The following is a 16,694-nucleotide window of genomic DNA, read 5'->3' as shown; positions in this document are numbered from 1 at the left end:
ATTGCAGTAAATTTATTCGACGTATCGCGCCGTTAACAATTTTTTCAGTTTACCCTAAAACGAGGAAGTGAAACGGAAGCCGCGGAAATGTGAGTAAATGAAAAAAAAATCAACAGGCGAGACTTGTCCGGACAGAAAAGTTCTTGTTATAGAATTCTCGCAAAATGATCGGTAAATTATCATTAGCCTATCAAAAGCTATCGAAGTAGCAGCCAGTTTTTTTAATTGTCATTTTACGGCTTAAGAAATAGTTGATTCGCCATGGATGTATTACATTGTAGACATGACGGCAGATGGAAGAAAGGCATTGTGACCTCTACAAACGTGCCGTCCATAGCTTCGTGGAAAAGTAAGCCTTCAGTTCAGTATAAGTAGTAAATATGAGTAGTAGTAGTAGTAAGTATGGGTAGTAGTAGTAATAGTAGTAGTACTAGTAGTAGTAAGAAGTAGTACTATAAATATATCTTATCTTAATAATATTTTAGTAGTAGTATAGTATATCTTACTACAAGTATGGTATAGGTTAGTGTATAAGTAAGCATGCACTTACTTTAAGTAAGGAATAGGTTCATTATGAGTAATCGTTACTTACCATAAGTGAGTATTTTATCTGCAGATGTATTGGTAATCTTAAATGCTACTTTCATCTAATAGCTAGGTTAGGTAATTATATTAACATTCACAAGTTAATTGATTAAACAACACGTGACTGTCATTTGCAAACGGTTAAAGTTAAATTATTCTTTCTTATTAATAAGAAGGGATAAATTATTGTAAAATCTGGATAATTGCAAAAAATTTTTCCCAAGATAACGCAACTATAAACAACTATATGAGTTTTGTTAACGATTAATTCTGTACTAAAGTGAATTTCGTTTTCCGATTTAATGCTCTCCAAATTTAATGTAGTGTTCACTTCAGTAAAAAGAATATCCTGATGCATGGGTGCATTTTGGGCTCATCGAGGGAGTTTTCACACTCTCGAAAAATAACAGATTGCTTTTACTCATCACTTCTTTCTCCTTGAATTAAAATAAAATTTGTCGTCAATGTTAATGCATTGCGTCATTCCAAAATTTCACTGTTCTCGACCTTCTATACTCATCTTCAATACGAATATACACTTACATCGCCACCTCGTGAAATTATTTCTCCCGTCTTCCTTTTGTCAAGGAAGACGGGAGAACCAATTAAACAAAGAACCTCCCGTTAATCAAGAACCAATTAAATAAAGTTATTCATCCATACATGCATGTTGAGACTAGACATGCCTAGCACCTTACGGACCTGGTAAAAGTCCAGTAGCTATTTCAAACCAGCATCAGTTTTGAAAAGATCTGGTACCAAGAATCGGTGCCAGGTCACGGGCCTATTTCTTGAGGGCCGATACAAGTATACTATATCATTATCTAAATAATTTTTATTTAAATTTACGCTCCATCTTTACTTGTGTTCTTTGATTGTAAGCCGCACGCATACTGAGCTTACCTACACATCGTAGGGCTGATAAGACATCGCTAGAAGCGGCCGGTACATTGGAACAAGTGTTCGGTAATTGCCATACACAAAATATACACGTCGTTCTCGTCAATGTCATCAAATTACAAAGCCTAAAGAAGTGTTCGTTAATTATAATACAAAAAGCCTAAAATTCCGCTCATCAGCCTACACGATGCGCTATTAACCATGGAGAGAAGCGAACTTTCTGAGCCGAGTTCATAACCTTTCCTTTACGATCGTCCGAACGACCGAATGTTAATAAGAATTCATAATTTTTTCTTCACGATCGTCCCAACGATCGCATGTTAACAACAATTTTTGAAGACTGTAAAGCCAATAAGTCTGTTGGAATTGGGACTGCTATGGATATGAGCCTAGGTAAATTAATTAGAGTTCATGACTTTTTTCTTCACTATCGTTCCAACGATCAAATGTTAATAAGAATTCACAACTTTTTCTTTACGAACATCCCAATGAACGAATGGTAATGAGAATTCATAACTTTCTTCACGATCGCCTGCATGAACGATCGAATGTTAATAAGAATTCATAACTTTCCTTTACGATCATCCCAACGATCGTATGTTAATTAGAATTATGACTTTTTCTTTACGATCAATCCAAACGATCGAATGTTAATGAGAATTCATAACTTTTTCTTCACGATCGTCTGAACGATCGAATGTTTATTAGAATTCAGAGCTTTTTCTTCACGATCATCCAAACGCTCGAATGTTAATAAGAATTCTTATCTTCTTTTTTTCGCGATCGTCTGAACAATCGAATGTTAATAAAAATTCTTATCTCCTTTTTCGCGATCGTTCAAACGATCTATTGTTAATAAGCGTCTCCGCTAGGGGGCGTTGTTATAGCGCTTGTTTATAGGCCATATTCGCGGCCATAGCGACAATGCAAAATCTTTTCCGCGGTATTACGATAAAGCCAGAAAAATTTCCGAGATAAAAGCCTTAATTATAATCCTCGAGGTCTTCAGTTCTCCAGAGGTACTAAAAATGTACAGACTTGTAGCGGCAGAATCATGAATTGATGACCAATATAACGTCTGCATCCATGAGCGATTGTTGGTGAAAGCAAGCAAGCTGTTCGTTATCTTGTCTATCATCGTATTGTATGTCGTAAGTTTAATCTTGTACTGAATACAATATATTTTAGGTGGAAATGCGTTTGATTGAACTTCTTTATTGTTGCATTGCATTTATTATGTTTATTATTATTTTAATATGTATGTTTGATATTGTATTTTGTTTTGTCTAACATGTTTATTGTTGTATTATAAAACATGATTGATATTTTCGTGCATTATATAAGTTCAATACAGTATTGTGCTTTATTTAGCTTCTTTATTGTTGCATATATCAATTATTTTTATTATTGTATTGGATTTAATATTTTTGAACTTGCATTATTTCTATCTGATTAATATTTTAAACTATCAATTTTGAAGCGTTGAAATTGTATTTAGAGTTCATAACAAATTTTTACTGTCAGACTACCACACATTACTCATCTGCTTCAAAAAGCATTATTATTCAACTTAATATTGTCCCATAATTATTTAAGCTTTTTTATCTTAGAGCTCTTAAAAATAATTAAACCAAACATTAAAAGTCTTTGTTGTTGATGTGCATTTGGAACAAGTCCACACGTGAAATTTAATCTGATAAATAATCTCAAACGAATGAAAATATTAGCATTCAACACTTAAAAAAAATAATAATGTCACCTAGTAGAATACCTAATAATGTATCTAGGGAATATTAGTGTATAGATTTCACTTTACAAATAGGTAGAAAAAATATCTTCGATGGATGTAAACTTGTCAGCTGAGTTGAACTTGAATTGTTTGTACGGTGAAAGTAACGACGAATCTACTCACAATCAAGGTAATATTGTATTAGATCGACAAGGCTAGTAGATAATTGTTGTAAGTTTGTATTAGATTATCATTTGGCATATAATTATTATAATCTTGCATTAGATTATCATGGTTGTTCTATAACTATTATAATTTTGCATCATATTAACATGGCTAGTCCGTAATCAAGATAATTCTGCGTTAGATTGCCAAGGCAGGTTCACAAGCAAGTGAATTCGGCATCAAATCAGCAGGCAGATTCACAATCAGAGTAATTTTTGGTCAGAGTTACTAGTCAGGATATAAAAGTCACAACGAAATAAACTCGAAATTGACGTTGTTTCAACGCAATCAACTCGCAATCAACGCTGTTTCAACGCAATCAACTCGAAATAAATGTTGTTTCAACGTAATCAACTCGAAATCGACATTGTTTCAACGCAATCAACGTTTTTTCAACGCAATCAACTCACAATCAACTCGCAATCAACGCTATTTCAATGAAATCAACTCACAATCAACGCTATTTCAACGAAATCAACTCGCAATCAACGCTATTTCAATGAAATCAACTCACAATCAACGCTATTTCAACGAAATCAACACGCAATCAGCGTTGTTTCAACGTCATTTGCCTGAGGTGTTCAGATCACGCGATATGACAGCCGAGATCTCGCGTAACCCAAGCCCTGTGACCGAGTCTCCGTAATCCAACACTGATGCCTTCTTGTGGCTTCACTCAGTGTTGTCAGTGTTGTCAGTGTTGTGAGTGTTCTCAGTGGTTGTGAGTGTTGTGAGTGTTGTGAGTGTTGTCAGTGTTGTAAGTGTTGTCAATGTTGTCAGTGTTGTCAGTGTTGTCAATGTTGTCACTGTTGTCACTGTTGTCAATGTTGTCAGTGTTGTCAGTGTTGTCAGTGTGTTGTCAGTGTTGTCAGTGTTGTCAGTGTTGTCAGTGTTGTCAGTGTTGTCAGTGTTGTTTTAGCACCCTGGGCGCACCTTCTACACTGCATCAACTAAGCACGACATTGCAGTGTAATGTATGCAGTAAATTAGCCTATAACACCGACTAAATAATACTTATATGAATAAATGTTTCCGCAGATTGATCGACAAGAAATCCGGCTAAAAATAGTACTTATGTCAAAAGCCCTACGTTGAAATCTTCATAAAAAGCCACAGCACCCAAATTTTGTTCAATTACGTAAAAAACCGTTTTAAAGTTTACTTCTTTTGAAAAAAAACACGATATATGAAATTTAACGTATTTATTATATTGAATTTTTGGCCAGTTATTGAACATCTGGTCGTCCATTGACAATGATAATTGTCGGAATAATGCCAATAATTCGATCTTGGTCGAGGATCATACCCATATTAGATATTTATAAATGGCAAAACATTCCCTCGACGAGAGGCAGAAATTCCAGGCAAATTTTCAAACTGGAGTTATTTTGTGCTAGATCTTGGTAGTAATTATGTCTCTACTACTGGAAATGACTCCTAATTAGACTCGTTAGTACTTCAGGCATGTTTTAAAATGTTTTAGTCATTAATTTAATCCGAATATGGAAAGAATTTCTTTGTTTCTGTAAAACGCGTAAAATATAACAACGAACCTCATAATTTTTTTTATCTAAAACAATTTCTAACAACTAATGGATAGTAAATATTCGTCTTTACATGGCACTTAGTTCTTCAATAATTACGGACGAAAACATCTGCACTCACAGAGAACAAATGACGTTGTGATGTTATTCCTGATTAGCTGTTGTTGTTTATAGTGCAATTAACATTGCTTTCTCAGACCTCTAGCTATAAATATTGTAATAACGGCGCATGGCAACGTCGTTATAGGATACTAACGTCATACAGCAGTGACGTTATATGATATTAGCCTCATATAGCAATGACGTTATAGGATACTAACGTCAAACAGCAATGACGTTATAGGATACTAACGTCATACAGCAATGACGTTATAGGATACTAACGTCATACAGCAATGGCGTTATAGGATACTAACGTCATACAGCAATGGCGTTATAGGATACTAACGTCATACAGCAATGGCGTTATAGGATACTAACGTCATACAGCAATGACGTTATACGGCAATAACAACTATAGAAACAAACGTTTTAATAGATAAAACAGAAAGTTTTTATTTACTGTTATGAGGCTGATAAATAACCGCGTTGATTTATGTACGAGAAAATGTAACGTCGTCAGGAACGCACAATAAGCGCGTTGGAAATAAGAAAGGAAGATTTACATCACTGAAAATATAAATATTAACTTATAACAAAGATAAATAATCATTGAATAAAATATGATGGTATTGCATTTATGAATTGTTTTAGAATCGTAGGTTAATTTTTGCAACGTTGTGATGCAGGATGAAAATAAGATAGGATAATACTAAAATTATATTAGTAATTTTACCTTGACAGTGTTGCTTTTAAGTGGTCTGTCGGCGTCTGAAAAATAATAGTGATCTATGCCAATAACATAGGATATTATTAAATTATATTAATAATTTTACCTTGACAGTGTTGCTTTTACGTGGTCTGTCGGTGTCTGAAAAATTATAGTGATCTATGTCAATAACATAGGATATTATTAAATTATATTAATACTTCTTACCTTAACTGTGTTGCTTTTAAGTGGTCTGTCGGGGTCCGCAACATAGTCCATGGTGATGCTGTAGAACTGTCCCTTGTTTATGTACGTCATGCGGTCGTCTTCTCGCCTCTGCGACGTGGAAATCGGAGCCTCGAAGAAGAATTTGAACCCAAATATCGAAGGCCTGCAAATGAAACAAACTTTAAATAAAGAGAATAATATTGAGAACTTAGCTTCTTGGACAACTGGGCGTATATTTTCAAAACTCGCTAAGTGAACGCAAATACTTACGCTCTATTTTCTTGTCTACGATTGATGGATTTTGCTTGAAAGGCCGTCAATGATTGGCTAATGAACTTACGATCTCTTAACTTTTTCAACTTAACTCCTATACTTTCAAAAAAAGTTTTTGAGATCGTAAGTTCATCAGCCAATCATTGACGGCCTTTCAAGCAAAATCCACCAATCATAGACAAGAAAATAGAGCGTAAGTACTTAATTAAAAATAAGCTCCGTTTATGATTAAATTGCATGGAGTGGCACGGCAGGATGTGAAATTTAGAGCTTTAAGGATACATGAAGATTATGATTGAATTGCAGTAATTGACCGGAGGAATAAGAAACATTGAGCTATAAAAAATGAGAATTGTTATTGCGTGTCATTAGGAAGTCTAAATAGAAAATGAATAAATAACAGAGTTTGCTCATGTCATGATATGAAGAGGTATGTAAATAAGATTACTGTTCGCAAATAGTCGGATTAAATCACTAGGTGCATGAAACTTTAATTTTAATTTTTAATATTTTTTTATAATGTAAAACTTTAGCATGGTAATAAGCCCTAGCTTCCGTAGAGCAAACTTAATTGCCGAAAATTAAAATGAGAAAAAATAAATGAAGAAAGAAAATGAATGAAAAACTGAAGAGCAGAACGTGAGCACAAACTTAGACAAATTAAGTAATCAAAGCTGAAGAAATTCATTCAAGCAAAGTAATTCATTCAAGCAAAGTAATTCATTCAAGCAAAGTAATTAAAGCTGAAGACTTTGTCCAAATAGCGATGTACTTTTGCTCTTATGTGGATCAACATGACTCAGTTTGGCCCGGAAATAAGACATACATGCAGTGCTACACGCTGCACGTGTGTCATTATTTGGACACTATAACCCATACATTTTTCTGAGTGTACAACTCATTAAGCAGGTTGACCCAGTTAGCGGAAAGCGACAGGTAACTTTTCGGTAACTTGGTCCACTTGTTAATATTCTAATTATGTCGGTGGCAGCTTATGCTAATAAGCCTACGGGCCTATTGCTGAAAATTTTTTATGGATTTATGACATTTACTCTCAGAATAATGAATGGGGCATATTGTTCGTCGGTCTCTTGCACATCACTTAAATTTAAAATAGATTATCAATAGGTTTTGCACATTGTATAGTTTACAATGAATAAGTAGGATACCCACTGGCCCATGTTAAATCATTCATGCAGGTGAATAATTCACATTCATGCAGGTGAATAATTCACATTCATGCAGGTGAATAATTCACATTCATGCAGGTGTAGTAGGAACAAAAAATGTTAAGTAGGAACAAAAAATGTTAAGTAGGAACAAAAAATGTTAAGTAGGAACAAAAAATGTTAAGTAGGAACAAAAAAATGTTAACTAGGAACAAAAAATGTTAAGTAGGAACAAAAAATGTTAACTAGAAACAAAAAATGTTAAGTAGGAACAAAAAACGTTAAGTAAAAACGAAAAATGTTAAGTAGGAACATCAATGTTAAGTAGGAACAAACATTTTTAAGTTGGAACAAAAAATGTTAAGTAGGAACAAAAAATGTTAAGTAGGAATAAAAAATGTTAAGTAGTTACAAGGAAGGTAGAGAATGACAAGGCGGAAAGTTAAAATACGACGCTTGTTTCGTCGCTAATGAAAGAATGAATTTTTCTCATTTACGACATCAAAAAATTAAATCAATATAAGCTTGATGGAGGTGAATAGTATTGATAATTAAACCTCATTCCTCCAGCGCTGAGGGATGATGAATTTTAGCGAATTTTATCCTAAAAAGGTTTATTATTTGAACATAAATCATAGGCTGAAGGTTATGATGAACTAACGTTGAAAGGCGAAGCAGAATTAACCGTCTTGAAATGCCTCATTAAAGTCACGCTCGTGATAGGAGTCTTAAGACATCCTCACACTCAAAGAAATGAGTGAGACATTCTCTAAATAGTGATGCACTTTTTATCCTTGTATAGACCATAATAACCAAGTTTGACCCAATAAAAGAGCGTATCTGCGCTATTTCCGATCTCTGCCCATGCAGTGTTTAAGAAAGTGGTTCACTTTTTGGACAAAATGATGCGTTCATTTTTCTCAGAGCACAAAATATGGGAAAGTCCACGAAAATTCCCTAAAAATGATGGTGGCAGTTTATAATTTATGCCTGTAGTAATAAGCGAAGATCATTTGGAAGAGCGTTAATTCGGGGAAATTAAGAACGGTTAATGTTATGGATGTTAAGACTAGAGTCTTGGCATATTCATTTGCATTTAATTCGCTCATATAAAGGAAATATAGTTCCTGTGTGAACACTAGTTATAATTTCAGGTCTCATTTAAAATTAAAAATGTTCACATTGATGTAAGACTAGGAAGTAGGAATAAGATAATTTGTAATATTTGTGAATATTAGGCGCTAGGGTTCAATGGGGACAAATGTCCAGAATTTGAAAAATTGTTGAGATATGAGCCATTGTAAATGGCTCATATTCCGAATATCAAGTACTAAAGAAAATCTAATAATATCGATAACTGTTCCATGTTAAAAAGTGTAAGTAAGAATATAAAAAAATGTCAACGGATTATGCGGTAAGCATTTCACAAAGACTAGAAGATTTCATAGATAACTGAATGAACAACAATAATTTGGCTCATTCGAAAAAAATATCATGATTTTTTATTTAGTCGCAACAATAGTATTTTTGAATCTTCATTCTCAATGAAGATTAGCGAAAAAAGATTCTCCTATCTTCATTCTCAATTAAACACGCAGCGTTATCAAAGAGAAGACATGAGAAAATCAGAACAGCTTTGATGAATATATTCTTTTTCAAATAACAGATTAAACGTGCAAAAAATTAAGTGGTGGCTTGAAGAGAAGCAGAATAATTTATTAATGAACACTAATTTCAAATACGTTTGCTTGAACTAAAAATATTGTCTTCATCCAATAGGAACTTAAATTTTAAAATTATTATTTTATGGTTTTGGATCTCCCAAACTATTAAGAGTGGATCTATTATAAACTATCATATTGGATATACCACGGATCACCTAAACTATACATAAAAATCATTCATTCACAGAAATCCTTCTGAAAATGAACTGAAAACCTCGTTGTTATTTATTATGTTATTTAACCCTCCAATGATTATTATTTCATGTGAATATATTTCTCAAAAAAAAAAATTGCAAGATTTACAATAAACATGAATTCTATACTCAGCTAAAAAACATGGCGCTACCCAAAGGCCTCTAGCTGTAAACCGAACTGAAAACCTCGATTTTAATTTATAAGGTAATTTAACCATCCAATGCTTATTATTTTATGTGAATATACATATTTCTAAAAAAAATTTTTGCAAGATTTACTGCAAACATTAATTCTTTAGTCAGCTAAAAAAACATGGCGCTACCCAAAGGCCCCTAGCTGGGAACCGACAACAAGCTACTAACCAAGACCCTTTTTACAGTAAATTAAAATGGTCATTTCTGCGGTCAACGAAGAATAGAAACGGGAACGAACTGAACTCTCAGAAATGGAAGCTGAACTCCATGGAGAATGGCTGCCTTTTCGGTCGGAACATGAAAGATGTCCGCACTCGAAGTGATTTAAGATCATTGCTTTTGGTAGCTCATCATTGGCTCGAGGATGGCTTTGTGGGGGGAACACAGGCGCGGAAAAATTCTGCAGTGTCCTGGAGCTTGAGTCTTAGAAATGACAGCGTAGACATTGATGTCTTGAACGTTATTTCTGTAAGACATTGATGTCTTGAACGTTATTTCTGTAAGACATTGATGTTTTAAACGTTATTTGTTGTGGATATTAATGTTTGGAACGTTATTTGTTCTAAACTTTAATGTCTTGAACGAGGTTTGTTGCAAAACATTGATGTCTTGAACGTTATATGTTGTAGACATTGGTGTCTTAAACGTTATTTGTTGCAGACATTGGTGTCTTGAACGTTATGTGTTGTAGACATTGATGTCTTAAACGTTATTTGTTGCAGACATTGGTGTCTTGAACGCTATATGTTGTAGACATTGGTGTCTTAAACGTTAATTGTTGCAGACATTGGTGTCTTGAACGTTATTTGTTGTAGACATTGATGTCTTAAACGTTATTTGTTGCAGACATTGGTGTCTTGAACGCTATATGTTGCAGACATTGGTAACTTAAACGTTATTTGTTGCAGACATTGGTGTCTTGAACGTTATTTGTTGTAAACATTAATGTCTTGAACGTTATATGGTGTAGACATTGATGTGTTGAACGTTATATGTTGTGCATATTGTTGCTTTAAATAATATTTATTGTGGGCAGTGCTGTCATAAACATTATTTGTTGCAGAAATTTAAAATTAAAGATTAATTTACATTTATTTTAAAATTAATTGATGAATCATTATGCTGAACATATTGAAATAAAATCGTCTCTGAAGGTGATAGGAGTAGGCACATTTTTTACATCAAAAATATAAGATATAATGATAGGACGCAGACTGATTTTGAAACCCAATTCCAATAGTAAGCAAATTTGTTTGTTAAATTAACTCAACGCGTCCGCCACGACGCACTATATATTTCTCGATGAAGTGTTGAATAGCACGCTGACATAACCTGTTCATTAGTGCAATAGTTGCATGTTGAAATAACCTATACGTTAGTGCAATAGTTTCATGTTGAAATAACCTAAACTTTTATGCAATAGTTGCACGTTAAAATAACCTAAACTTTTATGCAATAGTTGCACGTTAAAATAACCTAAGCTTTAATGCAACAGTTGCACGTTGAAATAACCTAAACTTTAATGCAACAGTTGCACGTTAAAATAACCAAAACTTTAATGCAACAGTTGCACTTTAAAATAACCTAAACTTTAATGCAATAAACAACATAGGATATTGCACATCTCTAACGACAAGGACTTTCGACAGGATGCTGCGCTAAGGCGTGATAGAGCATAGGTCGCGGCACCCCACAAACCATATTAGCTTTATTATTGATATTTTATGATCTTATGAACTTTCATGGAGGCCCACACTATAAAAAATAGTTACGAGTTCATTAATTTGCCAGCCAATCACTGCGGGATTTTTAAACTAAATCCACCAATCACAGACGAGAATTCGGAAGTTACTTGTAATACTTAGGTCACTAATTATAAAACCTAGGCTGCTAATCATATTATTTAGGACGCTAATTATAATAATTAGACAGCTACATATAATACTTAGGCCGCTACTTGTATTTCCGCAGGTTTTGATAGTAATTAGCACCTGATTATTATGATGCCATTGTGCGGGATAGAATTTTTCAAACTCTTTGGTCACGATCATCTATTATATTCTCGTAGTGATTAATAGTTAGTACTTTTTCACTTCCATTTCTAATTAGAATTTAATTCAAAGATAAACTTCATGATTTTAACTTAAATTCAATGGGGCGAATTTTCTATCTCTTTATTTTGACACTTCGTTTCAGCCTATATCAATCAGAAAAATTAATGGGACAGTCCTCACAGCGAAGCACTTATCACCCTTGTGACTCATTTTCGTCCGGGAATAGGGCGTTTCGTTGCTACGTGCAGAAAATGTGTCATTATTTGGTCGATTTGACCCTATAATTTTTCTGAGTGCAGCCATGGTGGGAACCAGGGCATTTCCGCACTCAGGAATCAAGGGAAGATTCCAGGTCTCGGATTCCTGGACTTGAATGTCACGGACGAAGCGGGAAAGTGAACACAAGAGCAATGACGTGTTAAATAAATCCGAGTTTTTCTTCTTTAAAATAAAACCTAAGCTAGCAATCTATCGTTCAGTTTTTGCTGAAAATTCTTTTTTAATTTGCATAAAACCGAGACGCAGCATGAAAAAGTCTTATATTAAATTTAGAATCTAGTTAAATTTAAATGCTGTGTTGTAGGTTTGGTGCGTTTTATAGCGATTACAACTCAGCGATTTAATGTCTCATAATTACTCATTAGAAGTAAAGGATGTCTGGTAAGAAAAAGCAAAACTTACAATAGCAGTAGAGCCTATTTTTGTGAGAAAAATCTGAATCTCATCTATATTCCTCTTATTTTATGAAATTAATAAACAATTGTTAATGGGAATTCGCTATCCCATGGATATTCACAAAATATTGCGATCTTTTTATCGGAAGTGGAAATTTCATTTTACGCCCACATAATAAAACGAAAATTATGATTTTTTATATAATTTTGTGCTATTTTTCCACTTTGAGAGGTGGAAACTCGGATATAATTTAAATATTTTTATAGATGTTATCACATCCGATATTAGGCTTAAGAATTTAGTTGATATTTTCAAATTATGCATTATACACTATACAATATACAATGTACATTACACAATATATAATATACATTATATAATATAAATTATACAACTTATATTACACAAAATACGTTGTACAATATATATTACACAACATACGTTATACAATATATATTACACAATATTCATCTATATTATATATATTACATACATATATTATACAATATACATCATACAATATTGATTACATAATATACATTATACAGTATACATTACACAATATCCCATTTCAGCGAATAGAAGTCAAACAACGACAAAGGTCAAAGATGGCGCAGGTCGCACATGTTTTCTCATGGCGTAACTTTCTCATAATAAAAATCCTTTACGACATGAGGAACAATATGTTCCTTTCTCGCGCGTAGCAAAGTCGTCAGGCAGGGAAGGTTATTGTGATATTATGATTAATTTTATAATGATACTCGCTCGGTAATCTTATCTAATCAATACTTGAATAATTTATAGTTATGTTTAATTATGAAATTCATCCTAGCAGTTATCAAAATAGCAGATATTATAAAATGCCATGTCATTGCCGAAACAAATAAAAATATGAAAAAAGTATTAAAATTGTTAAAAATTTAAAATGGAATATGTAGTCAAATGATTGAATGTAAAAAATAATTTTTACACGCAGTTTTCAAAGCTAAATGAAGATGTTGGCTAGTTGACCATTGCAACATTTGTGTGACCATAAAAATATAATATAATACAAATAAATTTTCTTACAATATTCAGAACATTAATTTTTTTTAATGGGTCATTTGTCCAAACACTGAGACACTTTCTTTCACACATGTAGCACTGATGCGCGTTCTTGCCGGGCAAAACTGGGTCAGGATGACCAACACAAGAGAAAAATGTGCATCATTATTTGGACAATGTCACAGTCATTTTTCTGAATGAATTACACTCAGAAAAATATTTGTGTCATTGTTCAAACAATAATTGTGCACCAAAATTGCTCGTTAACTCGAGGCTCCTTTGCTTATATTAATTAAATAATAAATGAGCGCTTCAATAACCTAATAAATGAGCGGGAGACTGAATAAATGAATTTATAGGCAGGCATTCATGCAGGCATGTAAGTAAATTCATGCGAAGTTAATAGCTACGAAATTTTAAAGACGAAAATAAAAAAATTAAATCATTCATGTCCAGGCAGGTCATGCAGGATAATGTAAGAAAAAACTACACAAAAGGCACAGTGTTGAAAATAAAAACACTAGAGTCTACGTGAAGTATAAGTACATGAAGTGTGTACTTATATATGAAGTATGAGAATATGAGGTATGAGTACATAAAGTATGTACTCATATATGAAGTATGAGAATATGAAGTATTATTACAAACATCAGAGCCTCATACTTAATACATTAAGTATGAGTAAGAAAAGAAATGGTTTGCACAAGCGCTTTCATAAATGGTTAAGAAACAAGCAAGTTATATATTAGTTATTTTTTTAATTTGGTATGTAAGATATGATGAAGTTATCGCAGTATGTGTGATATGAGGGTGCGAAAATTATGCAATAAAATAAAATAAAATGAAATGTTTGAAAAATTTTACTCACGCTTTAGGGATGTGAATTTTGTCATCGTCGGTATGACTGAAAAAGGATAAAAAAACTCATAAAATTTCCCGTATAACAATTATGAACGATAAAGCTACGAGAACAGAAAACTTTCGACGAAAAAAAATTTGAATTTCCCTGTACAATTATATTCAAATTAAAATTCGTGAAATTAGTATGAATGAGAATTCACTTGAAAAAAAATCTTTAATTTTTTAAAAGAAAATAATCATACACAAACTCGCAGCCCTGAGAGAATGAAACATAATTGACTTAAAAGTCAATAATTAATATTTGAAAGTTTTTTAGATAGAGAACTTGAATAAGATTAAGACATTTAAAGTTCACTACAAGTTTAAGAGAGGATCCATTTTCGACACAAGCTACAAGTTAAAAATATATATATATTTTACTCGGTATTTTAATTAAATACCAATTCAAATTAACTACAAGGTGTACTCTAATTTTACGGGGCAATAGTACAGTATATTTGAAAAAATCAAATACTGTTAATTTTAACCACAATTAAAAATAACTATTAAAAATTAGTGCTGAAATTTTAAGAAGTTAACTACTCGTATTAAATACTGAAAACCAAAAATAATTAATCAAATTAAAATATTGTTAATTTATTAAATAAAAAATACATAAATTATAAATTAATGCTCACATTTTAGGAATTTGAATCTTATTATCGTTCTCTTCATGATGTCTGTCATAGTCTGGCCAGGGTCTGGTGGTGACGGTGGTGGTGGTGAGGGGTGATGGTGTGGAGGGGTTGTGGGCGAGGAGGGAGGGGGTCATCCGCTGGGGGTTGGGGGACGAGTTAGCGATGGCCACGGTGCGGATATCGGAGCCGATCAGTGCAGAACTGCCCCCGTTGGGTGCACTTATTTCTTCGTATGTAAAACTCTGCACGGGGGAAAAGCGGGTGAGTTAGGAGAGGAAATTATGTTTTTTTTCTTATTTCTTCGAAAAAAAACTTAGAAAAAATCACTCTGCAGCATCAGCACCACTCTGCAGCACCACTCTGCAGCACCACTCTGCAGCACCACTCTGCAGCACCACTCTGCAGCACCACTCTGCAGCACCACTCTGCAGGACGGTGATCAGCGTACATTATTAAGCGTCCTATGACACGAGTCCTGATCAAGCGTTCGATTAGGATCCATTAATGGATTTATGGAGGTCCATTTAATTCATTTTAAGAGGTTCATTTAATTTATTTTAAGAGGTTCATTTAATTTATTATAAGCGCATGGCAGCGAGCATGGCACCCCCCGCTACCAGCGATCAAACTTGAGCCCATTAGCACTTAAGTTCGAGTTCAAATGTTGCTTCTCACTTGCCGACGCAACTTTAAATTATGGCCGCGGTTTCGCCGGCCTGTCATCGGCCGACCGTATTTTTTTAAAGTTATGTGATCACTTGCCGACGCAACATTAAATTATGGCCGCGGTTTCGCCGGCCTGTTATCGGCCGACCGTATTTTTTTTAAGGTACATGATATAAGTAAAATCCGACAGTTAAGAGTAGGGTATTTTTTATGGTAGTTCATGATAGGAAAAATTGTAAGCTATGCATTAACACGTCGGCGGGAGCACTAGACGATCGCTTGTTTTACTGATAAAATACGAGGTCTTTGCCTGGCTATGAAATTGATATTTAATTCTCTGTAAGATGAAATGGGGGATAAATATTGATAAAGAGATTCGGTAAGATGAAATGAGGGATAAATAATAATAAAGCGATAAAGCATGCTATAAAGAAATAATAACGCAGTAGCATTTTTAGGTCATTTAGTTAATATAGAGACTTTTAAGAAGCGTTGGTTTAGAAGCACGTTTTATTAAACAGATAAAAGATTATGTGGTCATGAATGGGAACGAGAAATAAATTATGGATTCCTCGATTCCTCACTTATACATTTAGCCTAAAAATAACAAAAAAATTTATCAATAATGTTATAAAAAATATATATATACCGAGAGCTAATTGATTTTCAACCAATGTATAATTTATACAGTTTCTTATTCAAATTTATATATTTCTCGTTATACGTTTCGTACAGAAGTAAGTTTTTTATAATAAATTTAAATTTTGTTTAAGATATATTTCTAATGTATTTCTAGATGCGTGGATGTATAAGGAAAGTGGACATTATAATTTTGCCGAGCTAAACTCTTTCAGGACGACTTCAAAGTAAAATTCAAATCGAGCAAAATTCAAATCGAGTGAAATTCAAAGCGAGTGAAATTCAAAGCGAGTGAAATTCAAAGCGAGTGAAATTCAAAGCGAGCAAAATTCAAATCGAGCAAAATTCAAATCGAGTGAAATTCAAAGCGAGCAAAATTCAAATCGAGTGAAATTCAAAGCGAGTAAAATTCAAATCGAGCAAAATTCAAATCGAGTGAAATTCAAAGCGAGCAAAATTCAAAACGAGCAAAATTCAAATTGAGAAAAGTTCAAATCCAGTTAA

General features: G+C 33.3%; 1 protein-coding gene across 2 annotated transcripts in view; it reads right to left on the bottom strand.

Moving 5' to 3' along the window:
• Positions 1–16,694, bottom strand: part of LOC108675154 (protein grainyhead) — a 69,586-nt gene that overhangs the window by 35,457 nt on the left and 17,435 nt on the right. For both annotated transcript variants that reach the window (XM_018163143.2, XM_018163144.2), the window contains exons 3-5: positions 14,886–15,127; positions 14,216–14,251; positions 6,020–6,182 (exon numbers count right to left, since the gene is read on the bottom strand). In XM_018163143.2, the coding sequence (XP_018018632.1) occupies positions 6,020–6,182; positions 14,216–14,251; positions 14,886–15,127 (441 nt within the window). The remainder of the gene's footprint in view (positions 1–6,019; positions 6,183–14,215; positions 14,252–14,885; positions 15,128–16,694) is intronic.

This window comes from Hyalella azteca, unplaced genomic scaffold, assembly GCF_000764305.2.
Source record: "Hyalella azteca isolate HAZT.00-mixed unplaced genomic scaffold, Hazt_2.0.2 contig4286, whole genome shotgun sequence".
Classification (NCBI taxonomy): Eukaryota; Metazoa; Arthropoda; class Malacostraca; order Amphipoda; family Hyalellidae; genus Hyalella; species Hyalella azteca.
The sequence above is the reverse complement of the archived record's forward strand: the minus strand, read 5'-3'. Positions and strand labels throughout refer to the sequence as shown.